At 34.8% G+C, this 18,921-nt stretch overlaps 1 protein-coding gene across 1 annotated transcript in view; it reads left to right on the top strand.

Moving 5' to 3' along the window:
• Window positions 1-18,921, top strand: part of LOC140323815 (dynein axonemal heavy chain 3-like) — a 333,376-nt gene that overhangs the window by 149,770 nt on the left and 164,685 nt on the right. The window contains exons 22-28 of the mRNA XM_072401190.1: window positions 2,307-2,445; window positions 6,041-6,231; window positions 6,640-6,735; window positions 8,436-8,627; window positions 9,708-9,841; window positions 11,566-11,728; window positions 17,127-17,309. Coding sequence (XP_072257291.1) covers window positions 2,307-2,445; window positions 6,041-6,231; window positions 6,640-6,735; window positions 8,436-8,627; window positions 9,708-9,841; window positions 11,566-11,728; window positions 17,127-17,309 — 1,098 coding nt within the window. The remainder of the gene's footprint in view (window positions 1-2,306; window positions 2,446-6,040; window positions 6,232-6,639; window positions 6,736-8,435; window positions 8,628-9,707; window positions 9,842-11,565; window positions 11,729-17,126; window positions 17,310-18,921) is intronic.

An 18,921-nucleotide genomic window follows, 5' to 3' on the forward strand; every position in this document is an offset into this window, starting at 1 on the left:
CTGTTTGCCTTAGGCTCAGGTTTAAAGACATTTGCTGATAATTTAGAAATACACTGTGACGAGAAATAGTAATTTCTCTCCATGAACAATGGTCAGAGAGACATCTGCCCCTTATTAAACCCCAGGCACTTGTTGTGATGCACCTTAACAATAATTAGAAGTACCTGCAGTTAACACGTCAACTTTTTTATTGAATGAAGAATTGCATTTCACATCAGTAAGTTCAGTATATAGGAAATACCTTTACAATTCTGAGACCACAAGATCAAGTATGGTCACCCATATTGTGTATATTGTACATTGAGCATGTGAGGAACAAAAAGTGGAGATCTTTTTCCAACTTGCTTTAATAATGTGAGCTTTAGGGTTGTCAACTTGATCCTGGCTTTGATACCTAGTCAAAAATACATAAATGAGCATAGCAATACCTGGGCATTATAGTCTAGTAGAAATATAATTTAGCTAGCTAAGAAAGTAAAAACATATAACTTAGGTATGTTTGCACCTGATGTATATCCGAGTTTTGACATGAAACAAATACTGACAATAAGAATTCATCAGAAATTTCAGTCCTCATGCAATAAATGCTTGTTCAACATTGCCAATTAAAAAAGATGATAGCCCCACAGACTGTGCCTTCAGCTGCCATATGTCAATCTTTACATATACATACATGCAAGTTAATATATCAATTACAGCTTCATGTGTTGAAACTAAAGCTGAACTGAAGCTTAAAGTAGGCATCTAAATTACAGAATTGAAATACAGATATATGAATCATCTTACCTGCCTAATGATTTGTATTTATATCCATCAAGGCCTAATATTTACATACCAGACAGCACCACCAGCTTGGTTACCTGACGTAGCTAAGGCACTTTCCTTTCCCCACTGACCAGCAAAGAAGCAGCAATATACTGAAACATATATTTACCTATATATTAATTGGAAATGATTAGTTATTAATTAGCAAAGAATTCAAAATTATTCCAAATTGCAGTGCTTGCAAATGTGGAATACGAAATCATAAACATGAGCGGTCAAATCAGAAAGGTCTACTCTACTACTCTACATAATTATATGACAAACATTACATATGGTACATTGTCTGTCTACCTCTTGTACCTTAAATATATGTGATGCAGATGATGATGCTCCCAGAAATTTGAAAAAGGCACATTTTCTGCAACATATATTCTGTGCTGTTTTTATTAACAAACATGGCGTATTCAGCTACTTTATATGGAACAAAAGCACCACACTCCCCATGTAATTTTTTTATTTCAGTCCTAAATATATACTAGCAAAGGATAGTCCTTTGTGGCAATAGCCATAGGGTTTGTATTATTGGCTACAACAGCTATATTGCAAATTGATGTTTCTAAACTGACTTGCAACCATAGTAGAATTGTATTTATGATGTGACGCACTTTTAAAGATTGTTTTATGCTAAAGATATATTTCATATTACGATGTGGAGGCTGAGTGGAAGTTTTAAAGAAGGGGAATTCAACTCCATTCCAAAAGGAATCTAATAGGCAGAAAGGAATAGGTGCTGTCAAGGATCTTCATATTATTACGGGTAGTCCCAGGGTTACATACGAGATAGGGACTGTAAGTTTGTTCTTAAGTTGAATTAGTATGTATGTCAGGACAGGTACATTATTTTAATAAATGCAGTTAAGACAGATGTTTGTGTCAACATATTATTAGACAGTGTGGTGTCAGTTACTGTATAAAACCCTCACTGTGGGTTAATCACAAACAAAGCAAGAAAAAACTTTATGGAGCCTAGACATTTATTAACTTCCGGAACAAGCTGTGGTTTGATATGCAAAAAGAAACATCTGTAGAGTTTGTCTTGGTCATTAAAGAGTTACAAGATGTTACAGATCAGCTCAGCTCTTAAGATCACCCACAACCACAGCTGTGTTTAGCAAAATATTTCTTCTGTAAATCATGCAAACCACCCCTCCCTCCATCAAGCCTCTGTCCTGCAAAAGAGTGAGCAGGGAAGCCTCGTTCATATTTTGGAGTCGTCCTTTTGTCGGATGTCCTTAACTTAGGGACTACCTGTATCTCCAAAAACACAGGCATGTGCAATAAAGCATAAAACAGATTTTGAACAAAACTAGAAACTCACTTTTACATTTGATCCATGTGTAGCATTACTTTAAACATTGTTGGATTATGGTTGTTTTTCCCATGTGATGCCTGTCTATATAATATATACAGTATACAGTATATGCCTTTTTGACTTTGACAGAGCCAACATATTTAAAATGCTTGCTTTCTTGTTTTCTTAGTGCATGCAGCAATATTTACACCAGTACAATGCAAGCAGCAAGACCCCAATGATTCTAGTATTGTTTCATTTTGCAATAGAGCACATTTCAAGAATGAGCAGAATTCTCAAACTCCCATGTGGACATGCCCTGCTCATTGGTAAGAGACTTCCTCATTATTATTTGTAGAATGTATTATTTTGCTGAATGTATGCTATCAATACTCTTCATACCATAATACATTCTGAGAAGTAAAACATGTATTAGTACAAATTAAATGTCTATAAGCATGCAAGTATTACTGTATATTTATACCCAAAACTTGTTTTAACTTTTGAGTATTATGAGAAAAGGTTAGAAGCCCTGTCAGGTTTCAATGCTATCAAGGGCTCTGTTAGAAAGATGTTCCCTTGTTTCCCGTTCTGGCAATAAACTTTTACTAGACAGGAATTAAGAAATAGACAACACTAAAACGTACAGTCTTATTATCAAAAAAATATTTTTTGGGGGGGTTAGCTGTGTGATCCAGCAAACCTGGAACAGATTTTCTAAAAGTCATTTACTATTTGTTAGCAAATGTTTTTAATCCTGGACCAGATTCATTTCAGGTTTGCTGGATCACCCACTGATGAAAGTGTATCCTCTCCAACCTTGGAAAGCTTTAATAAATCAGGCCCATTGTCTTTAATACAGGGGATTTTTTTTATACTTTATGTCAGGGGTTGGCAAACTTCGGTCTTTAGGCCAGATACAGCCTAGCCAGTAGTTCATTCCGGCCTATTGCCCCCTGGCCGATCCAGCCTAATGCCGGCCGGCTCCGGAGCCACAGGTTCCCACCGGAGCAGGAGCCGCCAGAGCTCTGGTGCCGCCCCCTTGCAGTTGCTCCTCTATTTACCGCAGCCGGCGATGATACTTCCGCCGCCACGCTAAATAGGGAAAGCTCCCTGACGGTAAATCTTTCTCCTCTGCAAAGCATATAGAGGAGAGGGATTTCACTTCAGGGGGCGTTCCCTGGTTTTGGGCGGAGCCATTAGGGCGGGTCCGGTCTAGTGTGCTCCGGCCCACCCCATAAATGGCCTACTGGCCATAAAACTTTGCGGACCCCTGCTTTATGTGATAAAGGGAAATTATTCAGCAAGCTAAAATCTAAATGCCTGGGAGAGCAGTAAGCTTTTGCATGGAAATCGTGAGGCAAAAAATGTCCCTTCTGTAAGGGGGCTCACACAGATGCTGAAGATGGCCTTTTGCATGAGAAAATCAATATCTGCTAACTGATACTCAGTTACTACATGTAACTGAGTTACTGAGTGGTATTGCAATAACTGATTGTAGCATCACACACAATATAGAACATTTTTGCATTGCATTGTGTTTTATAAATGCCTCTTCAGTTTATTTCATAGTGCAGAGTAGGTTGGCTTTATGAGGTCTCTATGGACTATATTGACTTCACAATCTCAGTTATTGCATACAAACATCAACATAAACAGACATGTTGTGGATAGACTAATGCCCATTTAATTCATATATTTTCAACTAAACAAAAAGTTTCTGTACAGATTTGTAGTACGAATAAATCCTAATAAATGACAAATAGTAAACGGTAATTGCTTATTATCTAGTAGTCATTACAGTTACAATCTAATAATGTTCAGTTTATTTTTTTAGTTTTATATCAGTTTTCTGCAGTGACTTTAGCATTAGTTTAGCTGTTGACCTTGGCAGACACATAAAATCCCAAGGGTAAATAGTACCATAGTCAATTTAGGTAACTCATATTGCAGTCCAGCAATAGATGCTCCATGCGGTGGTTTCTGTAGCTATACAAAAGAAAATCTGATACATTTATTTTGTAACTCCCAGATGACTCCAAACTATTTCAACCAAGTTTCTATCAGCAATTCTTTATATTTGACTAAATCATATTTAGATTTTTCTAAGGTAAAATATACAAAGACAAATAACTACCATGCTAAAATCGAATCAAATAGGTTTTTTTTGCAATTAGAAGTAACATTCTTACCTAAATATAAAATATATGAATTTGCACTATAACTGAAAGCAGTTTCAATACTTCATCAACAGTAACATAATAGGAATGTGATTACAATAAATAGTTACATATCAATGCAGTTTGAGTAAAAAGATGCAGTTAGGACAGAAAAAAATATATAAGTAACATGAGAATTTTATAAGGTGCAGGCAACAGCAGATGGCTCCAGCTTGGGTTTTCATTTAGAAAAGATTAAATGGGAGTCCTTTGTAATCACGTACATGCAACAGAACTGTAGCAATTCAAACAATTCTACAATTCATGAACTGCTATACTCATCTTTTATTTATTCATATCAAGTCTGTGATTATTTTCACTCAAGTGGCATATTTGATCTAAAAATGGATATCTGCATAACTGACTCAGACACACATTATTTTTAACATTGTTTGAATTTTGCTTATGCTTTTTTTTTTTGCTTCTCATTGTACATCTTTCAGAACACAATGTCTTCTATATTATCTTTGCATAACTTTGAAATTTTAGTCTAAAATCATCAAAATATAAAGTTTAGACATTTGAGGCAAAATTATTACATTTACCCTAGGAAATAATTGTACTGATTCTACAACAGTTACACTACTACTACTGGAAATCTTGTTGTATGCAGCTCTATTTTTCCCAAGGCATTGAAAACAAACATTTCATTGTGCCCTTTGGGGCACCAGACCATTCACAGTAGTCTGCTTTCAGTAAAGGCAATTAGGTAAAATTACATTTCCTAATTACAATACTTGGAAACACACATGAAAGCATGCATTTTGCATATATATATGTATCTATGTAATTTCTTAGTATTACTGGTAATGGCTTTCTCAAGGTTACAACTGACCACCTTAACTGGTGTTGTTTGTGTGTGTAGATATAAATATATATATGTATATATAATAATAGTATAAAATATAATATATATTAATACATATAATATATATATATATATAAATATAATAATATTGTTATTATTATTAATAATAATAATGATAATAACATTTTTATTATTATTACAAACACACTAGCCACTTTATTAGGTACACCTTTCCTAGTACTGGGCCTGAGCCCCTTAGCCTTTAGAACTAAAATTAATTCTAAAGGTGCTTTGTTGAACTGAGATCTGGTGACTGTAGAGGACGTTTGGGTACACTGCATTCACTGTCATGTTCAGGAAAAGAGTTTGAGGTTTATGAGCTATGGACACAATACACTGCAGTCAGAAAAAAAGTTTGTAGTCAGCAACAAATGTAAGTTGTGACATTTAAACAATGCTCAGTTTATACTAAGGGGCCCAAATGCTTTTAAGTTTTTAATGCCAAATTCCATGGTCTATGGTGCAATTTGGATGAGTTAATGCGAATTGTAGCCTCATGTGCCAGTTGTTAGCTGACAGGTGTGGCGCCTATCTACTTCGGCAGGTTGTACATTCAGAGATTCTCTTCTGCATGCCTTAGTTGTAACGAGTGGTTATTATTGGTTATTGCATTCCCTATATACTATTATATATAATGGGAAGGACATTGATAAAATGGACCAAGACAATAAATATGACTAATAAAGTAATATTGTCAACATTGGGGAATAATAATAAAAATAAATATCTTATAAAGCAGTTTTTTTTAATCCTATTGAAAAGCAGGGGTTAATATAGAAAATGTTAAGTATTAAATATAAAATATTTGTGTGTCTGCTAATCTATCTGTCTGTACAGGAATTGGGGGTACTGGACGACAGTCAGTCACAAAGCTGGCTGCATTCATGGCAGATATTGAGCTCTATCAAGTTAGTATTCAGAAATCATACACAGTCAGTGAATGGAGGGACGATCTGAAAAAGGTGCTGCGAGCTGCTGGACAAAATGGGACTCCAACTGCGTTTCTGTTTGCTGAGCATCAAATAAAGGTAGAGCGCAACATTGTTAGCATAAACCAGGAGAAAATATAATACAGAACTATTAACAGCTCCTAGTCATGAGTGAGAGAGAAAAAAATCTTTTGTTATGAAGGCAGCAATAATAGCCACTTAGAAATGGAGGGATACTTTTGCTATAGAACTGTAATATCAATGCTGTGCAAAGCTGCTCAGTAAATTACCTGTTTTAGTTCTCAAAATGCACATTATGAGAATGATAGTAGTTTCATGAATGCTCGTTAAAGGAGATGAAGAAAGATGGGGCTTCAAACTATAAATCTGTTTGGCAAATAACTTGACTGTACAAAAAATGTAAGAAGTAAATTAATAGTGAAAGGATTTTTAGGAGATACTTTTATTATTTGAATTGTAAATGAGCAATTTTCTTACTTGCAATAGGATGAGTCATTTTTGGAAGACATCAACATGATCCTGAGCACTGGTGATGTTCCTACCCTGTTTAATAATGAAGAAAAACTGGAAGTCATGGAAAAGGTCATCTTTCTTTTATTGTTCTCCCATCAGAGGTGCTTGCAGACTGAGAGGGAGGGAGGAGGCATCAGAATTACTTTATGATACAAGGAACTGACTGACTCCAAAAATAGATTCAAGGGGCAGTTAATCGAACTGACATTAACTTTTATTATCCGGTTTTATTATCGTTTTCAGTTGTATTATCGTTCACATTGTTTATTTATTTAAAAAGAACTGTAAAAAATAACTGAAAAAAAAATCATTTACAATTATATCAATACCTACCTGCTTAAACATTATTTTTGTGCAGACTGTTCTAACTTGACTTAGTAAGTGTTCAGACCATGTTATATAGCATGAAGGCTGAGAAGTGAGGTTTGAGGTGACGTGTAAATTGTAAAGTGTGTAGTTTTGTTTAATCAAAATTTTCAAATACTATGCTAACCTGAAAAAATCACTGTGCAGAATAGCATCTGTGTCCCTTGTTCTTCTGGGCCCCAAAGTAATCGCATGATCTGCTATGTTTACAGGTATACCTTAGGTTGATATCTTACTTCATATCTCACAAAAAAAGATTTCCCTTAAAATATCTTCTTTGTGCCCCAATGAACTTCCTAGAATGGTGCTTACATTGCATCCAGTAATGAAACACAGGGGTAATATAAGTAAAAGTTAAAAACCTAACCATTGTAATTTGAATCCCTTTCCTATAAACATTTTTTGGAATGGTTCAGCAACTTCAACCACTCAACTCCAAATTTAAAAAAATCCCATTGTGTTCATTTAGCAAACTAGTACAAAAAAAACACTCATAATTTGCAAAGTGTAGTTATCTAAAGTTAGACATACATTTTCAGTTTACTGCAACAAAATCATGAGAGAATAGTTTTAATTTATTGTTTAAAGCTTTTAACAATGTCCTTTGCCTTGCTTTAAAATTCCTCAAACAAAAATTCACCATGAAGATGAAAAATAAACAATATATTAGGTACTCAGACATAGTTTTATTGGCAGAGTGTACAAGTTCATGCCTTGTAACCAGTTTAAAAAAAATCATGCCAACAGTTGTTTCACACATCAAAATTGACTTGTGGTTGTCTTAAAAAAACATCATAAAAGTGTGAAACAGCTGTTGGCTGTAGCCTTTTATAGTAACTGGAATATGAACTTTTAACCTGTATAGTATTGACATTTTTTTTGAATGATGAATAATTCTATTTTAACATGGTGTTTAACTGTAATACAGTTTGAATTAATTCTACACTGAAAGAGAAGCATAGTTGCAAACTAAACAAAAAAAATGTCTGAAAGACATTCCCATCTCAAAAAAACTTGGTGCTACTTGCATTTGGTATTTTCTGCCTCATAAACATTTTATTAACTTTAGATTATTTGTATGTGTCACCAAACTTACTACAAGGTCAGGGAGCCCTATAGGAGAATTTCCCATGTGAAGACATTTCAGGGAAGAAATATATTGCTGTTCTCCAGCAGTGTTTCAATCATTCAGAGAAACACTTTACATTGAAACCCTGGTTTAAAAAACACCTATTTTAGGCTGCATAATTATAGGCAGCATTATGAATTGACTAAAGCCAGACTGTAATGTACAATCTTGTTGACATTGCAGGTACATTATGCCCCAGTAATCTATTTTAAGCTGCTTTCACCAGTGTACCTAAAATATAAATTGGTTCTAAACCTTTCTTTTCTTATGACAGGTGCGCCAACTTTTGCCAGCTACTGAAACTCAGAATGAAAATACTCCATCTGACTTGTACAGGATTTTCAAGGACCGCATCAGAAGAAATCTCCATATTGTACTGGCATTTAGTCCTACAGGAAAAGCTTTCCGTGATCAGCTTCGTCATTATACATCTCTAGTGAACTGCTGCACTATTGACTGGTTTCAGGTGGTAGTAGGGACTTTACTATTACTAAGGAGACAATAAGATTTGTTTAAAATAGAAAAATATGTGAATTCAGTGTTGCATTACCTAGTGTTGGTAAAGACTTTACAGATCACTGTTACTAAACTTTTGGCAAAGATCCGTGTCTGTGCAACAACACATTATTTTGTAAACTGGAAATTGTGACTATTTCAGATTTGACATCCCCAATTTGCAGGTGAAACTTGTATTCAGAAATTTGAATAATAGCAGTGTCTCACTTCTTTGTCAATGTCTTCTAATATTTATCAAAGTATTTTGTATTATATGACTCTCTAGATCCTATTGTAATTTACTCATAAACATGGTGGGAGTCTGGACATCCACCGCAGCTAGGAAGTCAAAGTTTTCTAGTGCATATTTATATATGCAGTTGTTGCCCATTGTTCATATAAACAGATTTGCAGCTGTTTGTCTCATTTCAGTGCCTTTCATTCTGCTATCTTTTGTATTTACAAGCACCTTTCTCATATCCTTAAAGGGTTTTATGCTTTATGTGTATATTCTGGTTATTGGGGAAATAGAAAATGTGCATTTTTTTTACTGGGCTGGATTTACCATTAGCCAGAACATGCCTGTCATATAAGACAAAAAGCTGTCCTAAAAGACAAATGCCTGTCCTAAAAGACAAATGCTTACAATGGCATATTTGTTTTGGGTTCCAAAGTTCCTTGTATTGCCACCTAAATGAAGGTAAAAAAAAGTCAGATACCGGAATAGATTGACAAGGCTGAGCAGCCTGAGCATTCTAACAGCATTGGAGTACATTTTGTGAAATTAGGAACAGCTGATTATTGGAGCACTGATTTATTACAGCTTAGAGGGAAAATGCCTCATAACTTCATACACAGCTTACAGTACTTATTGTTTAGTTTAGTTATTCGTTTACAGAAAACCACAAAGAGGATGCTTTCTAGAGACTTTTCCCCTTTGACATTAAAAAGTCCTATTATTGTAGATATATCCATAAAATTTTTATATGTAAAATTGCAATGTTGTGTGTTTATGGCATTTAACTTTGTGCTTTTGTGCAATATCTTCCAGGCATGGCCCGAAGATGCACTTGAGAAGGTGGCAAATTATTTTCTCGACGATGTGGAAATGTCACAGGAAATCAGAAATGAAGCTGTGTTCATGTGTCATCACTTCCATCAGAGTGTTGTTGCACTCTCGGAAAGGTATTTAAATTAAATCTGCAGCACTGTTTACCTCAACACACAAAACCAATGTTTATTGTCTGACAAGTGTATGCTCCAAAGAACAGTAAAACAAATTCTGATGATTCCATTGAGAAATGTGTATGTCATCAAATTTTAATATCAAATTTTTATTTAATTGTATGTTTTGTTATTATTTTTGTACTTAAGAAAATTAAAACTGAAGGCTTACATATCGGCTCATATATATTGTTTGGGCATGGCTGGCATATCGGCTTATATATATTGTTTGGGCACCTGAGCTGTCCCAAAAGCTAGTCATAGAATATACAGATACTGTATGTATGTGAGAATCCTTATGCCTATACAAAAGCTGACAAAGTTCTTTATTTTGTGGCATAACCCATGATTCTGTTTTATTCTATTTTAGGCTTAACATTGCTTATTAGTAACATTAGGCTGAATTCGGCTGTTCTGTGGTATTGCTGCACAGGGAATGTTTTGTGTAACATATTTGGAGCTCCATGATCCTTTTTTTACTTTACATATCTAGTTTTTAAATGCTTGCCTAAACTGCTTTACTTGCTGTATCTGCATGTCAGAGTGTCAGGTAAGCAATATATGTTGCCAGTTTCTATATGTTTACAGTGGATCTTTTACCTGCAGGATTCTCCTGCACTGAGCTTCAGATCTTATTTGTTCTTCCTTTTATACTCAGTACTTGAAAATCAATATTTTCTTTAGATCAATTTTTAAGCATACTTAGGCCAGCACTAATACCCTGTTTACCTACTAGCACTTATAAATTCACAGCGATCCACCTTAAGTGATTAGGAATTCTTACTTTAATACTAGTATATGTATAGCCCACTGCCTACTATCAGTGACCCCGCAGGGATCACCTAGTCTTGTTAGGCAACTTTTTTGTACTTTGCTGGTAACAAGGTGCGTAGGGGTTCCTTGAGCAATAATCAGTAACTTTATCTATCTGACACCTTATTATTGACACCAATAATCTTTTTAGCTATCTGTAAGGGAGTTTTTTTTAACTGGTTCAATATATGAAGCTTGGTATACATAGTGTGCCATATAAATATACATACATACATACATATGTATACCATACATGCAGCTCAGAATTTGAGTGAATTTGTAATAAACTTGCTATACTTGTATTAAAATGTATTTTGGAAGTCAACAGCAAATTAATATAATCTCTTTATGCTTCTTAAAATGCAGAATTTTATGGGAAAGCAAGGTATACTAATATGCACAGCATTGTCTGGAATATTTTGCGTATAACATTTCTTTCTAAGGTATATACTGTAATTATAACAAACATGCTGTTTTTGTAGCCTGTCATAATGTTTGGCTCCAGATTATTAATATGGTACTTTCATAACTAACATACCTGATGTTACCACTTTATAAAAAAAAAGGATAAAAAAAAAATAAAAATCATTGTTACAGAATCTCATACAATATTCATAAGCGTGAGCAAGTGCCTTTTTAATGACCTGACCTTGGAGCTGTTCTAGTAGAAATGAGATATTTATTTTCTGAAAATGGCTGTGCAGCTGTGGATTCCTCTGATAGCTGTAAAAACTCATTTTGGGGGATTGACTAGGACAAATATATGTTTTTGTCTCAAAGCAGCACATATAAGAAAGAACAAACTCTCTTATGTTGTTTATCATCCACTCACGTCTGTGTTGTTTTGTGATTATATCTTTAATTACGGACAGGTTTTTCCAAACGCTGCAGAGACAGATCTATGTCACGTCAACATCTTACCTTGAATTAATCAAGACCTTTAAGAATCTCTTAGAACGTAAGAGGCTGGAGCTATTAACCAGCAAGAACAGATACATGGTCGGTCTAGAGAAACTAGATTTTGCTTCTTCACAAGTGAGTAAAATATATCTGAAGCTGATCAAGGTAATGCCCTTCCTACTGTTTCTCCTGCACAAGTAGACATTAGACTTGCGGCTTCCAGAAAATACTTTGTTAACAGGGGTTGAAATTAGCAGTAGCCTAGGGTTATAAAAAATTCAAAGCAGATGGGCCAAATTTCTCCTGTTTTTAATTAGATTATAATGTACTCTCATTAGTAAGCAAAGCAGCCAGGCTGGCACTGAAATCACGGGAGCACAGCACCTGCCATGTAGGGGAGGAATAAACTTCTGTGATGGCAGCACTTGTTGTGAAAGCAGCAGGATTCACAGTGACTTTTTTCTACTTTTGGTTACCCTGCAAAATAAAAGTTTTCAGACCACATCAACTAACACAGTGGAGAGAAATGGCACAGTCCCAAAATAGATCTGTGTGCATAATATTTGGTAGAAGCAAACATCTTATTAACAGGGAAAAAGTGAATGTTTTCCTGAAAGGAAAAGGGAACAGTATAAACTTCCATTCTATCTTTGGATATAATTCTTGGTCATTAGTTGGCATTGTTTCTCATGCTACATATTCTCAAAGTATCATACTTTGAGTACAGTAGTATAAGGAATGATTACTGTTCAAACTGGAAATTGGTGAGTTCATGTATTAACCTGCTCTTCCTAGCCATTCACAACACTTTCACACTATAAATGTAATAATACCCAGGATTCTTCTTTTTTCTAAGTATTATAGAAACTTTAATATTAGGAAGGCGCCCAAAGTATCTATCCATGGTTTCCAGGACTTGCAAGTACCAGGAAGAATAAAGATAATTATACTGTGGGGCATGATGTTTCAGTAACAGCATATTGAGAGCAAGGGATGCAGAAGAGGAAAGGTGATTCCAAACATAACACCCCAACAGGGATGTTGCTTTACCACTAACTTTACATGGGTTAAATATTTAAAAATGATACATTATAAATATAATAAAATATTTATATATATACGTGCAAGTGTCAGTATAGGTAGAACTAAATGCTCAAAGAGACCAGTTGGTGCCTTGATTTCCTTTTTTTCAAGCTTCCTGAGGCTAGTTAAAAATAAGCTGTCAGTTTAATGTACTGTAAAATACAGCCAATCAATGTGACAGAACCTTCTAATACCTGTGACCTTCCTTTATTTTCATAAAGCCCCTAGTTTAAAACTGATAATAACATTATTTATTGCATTGATAAATTCAGTAGGGGTCATGGGTCTGTGTTTATTCTTGTTCTTGCTACACAGGCTCCTTTACTATTTTAGCCACACTCACAAGCAGTAAGACAGAACTCTGTCCTTTTCCAGTGCTTGTCATGATTTGTGTATGTGGGACAGGTTTGACTTCAATTTGAATTGAGTTGGCAGGCTCATGAATACTGACTCAGACTTAAAACTCTGTCCTTTTAATGAACAGTTATTAAACCATAATACATACAGCATTTTTTTCCAGTTTGCTAGATTGCAATACCTATGTAAATAATGCCTGGGGAATACATGACAAAATGTTAGAGCTAGAAGTATTACCAAGCAAATGCTTCAAGTCATTAATGTTCGAAGAAATACACTGCACCTTCATAGAAAAATGCTGTCAGAAATTGACTTGGTTTTTCCTGTCAAGGCAAGCTGGCGACATGTCCATCAAACTGGCTAAAACCAATCTTATTCAGAAGAAATAGCCACAGTATTTTTGACATGGTATTTCAATTATCCTTGAATTTTAAAATGTGTCCATGTCAGTTTGCACTTGGTGGACATATTCATCATTATCACACAAACATTTGCTTTTAATTCTGTCATTTCTACTGCTGATTTAAATACTGACACTGAGCTTCATGGGCATGCTGCTTTATTGGTATGCTATGATAGTCTGTCCATACATATAAACAATCCTAACATCAAATGCATGTGAACATTACCAATAATATATGTACATAACCTATTTGTAAAGCACAATGAACGGAAAAGTCACCATTCTCTTTATTCATCTGATCTCTTTGGCGTTTTTGTGCTAAAAATAAAGCAAAACTTCTGTTGCATCGACATCCCTGTGCGTAGCTTTGTCCAGTTAACCTTTACAGAACAAAATATTTCCCTATGGTATGGAAATAAGGAAATCGGGAAGTGTCCTGTTTTCCAAAAAATGAGTCAGCAGCATATGTTACTCCCTCATAGTATAGTGAGGGAACAAAGTCACCCTAGGACAGGAAGTATGTTACTAGAAGGATCACTGGGTAAAAATATTCAGGAAAAAGCATGGAAAATTTAATGCAGCTGCCACTGACTGGTAAGGCTCCTTATACTGCATTTCTCTTGTTGGGTGTACACTAATGGTAAAATAACATTACCACTCCACCCTTACCTAAATGATTTAAGCCCTATATTTATCAAGTATATATATACTTAAATTACAGGTCCAGTTTGCACAATAAACAAAAAAGTGGATCTCCTGGGATCTTATCTATTCTCACTTGTTCTCTGGGTCTTTCCCCCAAATGCTCACTCAGTAAACAATCCAGAGGTGCTTGTTTTCCCTGTTGAATGTCATCAAGCACCATTTAACCTACTTCCCATGTACACATGGCTCACCAATTGAGTCAGCTGCATACGTCATTGAAAAGATACCAAACAAGGCTGCTTTTTGTCAGAAAACCATGTGTGCTACTGCAGCAACAGTTTGGCCTGTGTACGCCAACCATTGCAAAGTGATGGGTTTACAACATTACAACTGCAGATAACTGTGGACACCTACCAGACATTGTCGCTTTTGCAGGTGAAAGGGGGCAGTTGATGAATACCCTCAATTACCCATAAAAACTTTTGCCCATCAAAAGCCTTTGAAAGCTGCCCGTTTTGAACAACCATAAATGCGAGGGCTTACTGGTGTCTTGCAGGCTGTCAATCACCACCAGATAACTACTTATATGAGAATGTCACTCTGAAATTCACTCTGAAATTGCGGCATCACTCTGATCACTCTGAAATTGCGGCAGCATTAAGTCACTCAGGCTGTCTGTGGGAATATCACACTTGTGTCAAGATAAGTTTTTGTGCTATGTTGCTTGCAGTTGGTTAGACAGTACATCCAGCCACGCAATAGCAGGGCATTCAGTCAATAGTGTCTCATTTCTCATTTTTTTGCTGCATTTTTCTCAGCATGCATCAACTGCACCATTTCTTCTTGTGTATTCAGGAGTAGAGGGTATAGATGAGAAGGTGTTGTGGACATGTATTCAACCAGAATCACTTAACTTGACATACAGGTCGACAGAGACAAGATGGCTGCTTACTGAATAGATTTTGTTAGTAATGGCTAAAAGCATATTTCCCAATAAACAACAGAGTAGAGGTATTTGGCAAGAAAAACAGCCTCCAAGGATAATATAAAATGTATTAACATTATGGGGACAGGTCTCTTTTAAGAAAGATATTTCTAGTTTTAGTTCAAATGAAAATGTCAGATTACTTTGCCTTTAACATAAACAACTACTACTGGCTTTAATTTTTTATCAATATCACGTGGCATTATTATGGAATCTCCACTGAGCCCAACGAGAGCCATTACATACGTCCTATCACTTCCTGCTTGCGACAGTGCATAAGGACAATGCTGTTCATTTATTTCCCCTGTGTACAATCATTCATTCTCAGAATATTAGCCGATTTGGACTTCTGCATCCTCTCTATGCCAATGACATTCAAATCCATGTACATCTCTTGACATTACTCACTAAACTCATTTCTCATGAGGATGGATGACAGCTTCTGTCAGTTTAAATTGTTCCAGGAAATATTTTTTGTAGGTTTTACCTGTACCAGTAACAGACTTTGATTTCTAAGATTTGCAGTGTGATATTGAATTGAACAGGCTTATTTAATAATATAGTAATCTAAAGCAACTAGTTGCAATCTACATTAATTTACTTATTGTCACAAAAAACAATTAGGAACTATTCTGATTAGTAGTTAAATGTTACTGTAATTTGCACACTGCGTTTCTTATTTTTAAGGCCAGTCCACATTACTTTACTGTGATGGTCAGTGGGAAGAATGATGTTTACACTGCCAGCCAGTGGGAGGAAAGTCACTCACATATAGCCAAAAAGTTAACTTGTGTCAGCTAAAATGACCTGAGTGGTCCAAATTGCTCCACAGTTGACCACTTTTAGAAACCACCAGTTGAGAAACACTGGTCTAGAAATTAATCACACCCACTAAAGTCTTGTTCTTACACACATCTGGTATGGTAATTGTAACATTTGAATAAAAGATCATAGATGTAGGTGACATTTTAAAAGGTTGTATACAGTAAATGTGTTGGGAAAATGTAGGAAGACTATGTAACTTGCTATTTAGTGTAGTAATATTTGGTTTCATAATGCCACAGTCATTGACAGTATTTTGTGTGGGATAATAGGATACACATATTATACACAAAAGGATTCAAATTGACCCCAAAAATATATGGGTTGAGTAAAAATCTAACAATCTGCAGCTTGACCAGCAATGAAGAAAAGATTGTTGAACAATACATTTTACTTGGGTGTTTTATTAGGCAATTAAATAAAACTTCCAATAAAAGAATATCTCTAAAATTTTGCAATAGCAACCAGGTATGTCAAATTATGTTTAACTATTTATAATGTGGTGTTCATCTTTTTGATGAATATACATATTTGGTATTGATTTAGTGTGTATCTTGACATTCATATTAGTTTCTTACTCATTTAAGTAAATCTACAATGTCATCTGGATTTTGGCCATATATTCTGTTTAAATGGACCATCTATTTCAATCTACTCCCATAGAACCTTTTAACCATTTCCTCTATTTTGATTTGACATTCTTCACAACCATCTGAAAGTCCACATTTACCGAACACAGAACTCTCTCATATGAGAATGACAAACTGTATTAAGGTATAATTCGAAAGAGGCATAAAAGCGCTAAACTGGATGTGTCTTTTTCATTAACCAATGTAAAAACTGAAGTTGAGTTAAAATCAAATGTGTTAGAGTCTCATACATTCTTTATACAGGTATAAATTAGCTTGTGAAATGTTATGTGAGTTTTATCAAATCTAATCAATATAATTGGTTTAAAACATGTAAAACACTAATGTATTATTTCTTTACTATAATGAGCATTACAAATCCTAAGAAAAATGAACTAGTTATAGATACTTAGTAAAGCTTGTCCATAATGACTACATAGATTTTTTTTATTTTTTGAAGAATGCTGAATTGCAATGGCTGTTCACTTTTTCACTTGTTTTCTTTGTTCAAAATGAAGCCCAAAATGTATTAATGTTTGTCAGTGGGATATTTCATTGCAAAATTTGTTTGCAAACCTTTTTCATATCTTCATTTTTTTGGCTCATCAGATAGCAATCATGCAACAAGAGCTGACAGAGCTAAAGCCTATGTTGATTGAACGAAGCAGCGAGACAGAGGAGCTGGTAAACATTATCGCAGATGAGACATTGGAGGTGGAAGCAGTTAAAAGTTTAGTCGAAGCAGATGAGGCAACAGCTAACAAGGCTGCTCTGGAAGCCAAAGCCATTAAGGTATGTTGACATAACATATGCAAGCTTCACAGGGGACAGAATTGTAAATTAGATTTAATATTGATCAGGCAATACAAAATCAAGAAAATTGGACACACATGTCTGTAAAATTGTAGCAAAGGATTGGGTGGTAAAATTAGAACAGAATATCAGATAGACAGAGGCTTGCCTGCTGCTGCCATGATGGGGGCTATTGATCAAAAGCACAGCAAACGGCTGCAAGTTTGCTCATTATAGTCCCTGATGGCTTACAAAATTTATCATTTTGTTTACAAAGCATATTAAGTTTCACTTCAAGAGGGGAATGCAAATGTACTATGTAAATGTATACGAGGATATACTGAAAAGTTTGACAAGCAGAACTATATCAAAAATAGTTTATTCTGGTATACAGACATAGTCATGAAACTGGAATAGCTGTATAGGTGAAAGTGAAAGGCACTTTTACTGCAGGATACAGGCCTTTATAAATCAATTAGCAGTAACAGCATTTATAATAATAACAATTATCTAAATCACAGTTTGTATAGCTGATGTGTATTCCTTTCAACTGTGTAGGTAAAAAAAGAAATTACATTATATTAACAGTATGATGACTTTGCCATCACTAGCAGCACTAGAGTTTCAGGTTTGAATGTTGGCCAAAATACTGTTTGAATGGTGAGCTTCCTCTGGTTCTTCCCAAAACCATAGTGGTAAGGAAAATGGGCTTAAACTATGGTATAGATATTAAGCTATGTTATGCACAATATATATTGAGCTTCTCTGAAAAAAATAGTTCATGGTATGTCTCTGAATTCCATAAATCTATAAAAAATATGAGATAATAGTAAGCTATCTAACTGGTTTAATGAAAACATAGACTAAAACCATGTCTAAGTGTTTTTGACAACAATGCATATATTTAACCAAGTTTCTCAAAAGTTTAACGCCTATGCAGACTTCCTGACACCAAGGATAGGATTATGTAACTAAATCAGGGTGGTTGAACAAATTTTACACCTCCTGTTCTTAGGAATTCAACACCTGCTTTGTCAATTCCATAGTGATTAGATTAGATTAGATTAGACATTGGACTGTGTGGTTATATTGTGGGGGTATTTTCCTACAAAAATAAAACTGGAAAGTCGTGAAACATCCTCCAGCTGAATGTAACTAACTACTACTATGTATATACAATGAACTAGATAAATGGGAACCTTAATAGACACAAATTTTACACTCCTATTTACAAAACCTACCTTATCAGTTCTATCTATTTTTATCTTATGTGGCTGGTTATCGTATTATGAAGTTATTAATAAATCTAAAGAAGAATTAACATTAGATTTTTTCAAACATGGCCAGTTAAATCATGGGATTATCATCTGGGATTAATTCACATACATACCTTGAAACACAAAACTGATGTTGAAAAAAATATTAAAATATGCTTTGTGGTTATCATGCAATCAAGCATGTCTGGCAACAATTTTCAATACATTATTTGGCTGCAATAGGCAAGTTTATGCTTGACCTTTACAGTAAAAATTAGGATTTGCTTTTAGTGGTGGTTACCTATATTATTGGATCTAATGGTTAATCTTTGATTATGCATTCTTTGCATTCTCTG

Source organism: Pyxicephalus adspersus, chromosome 2 (genome assembly GCF_032062135.1).
Source record: "Pyxicephalus adspersus chromosome 2, UCB_Pads_2.0, whole genome shotgun sequence".
Classification (NCBI taxonomy): domain Eukaryota; kingdom Metazoa; phylum Chordata; class Amphibia; order Anura; family Pyxicephalidae; genus Pyxicephalus; species Pyxicephalus adspersus.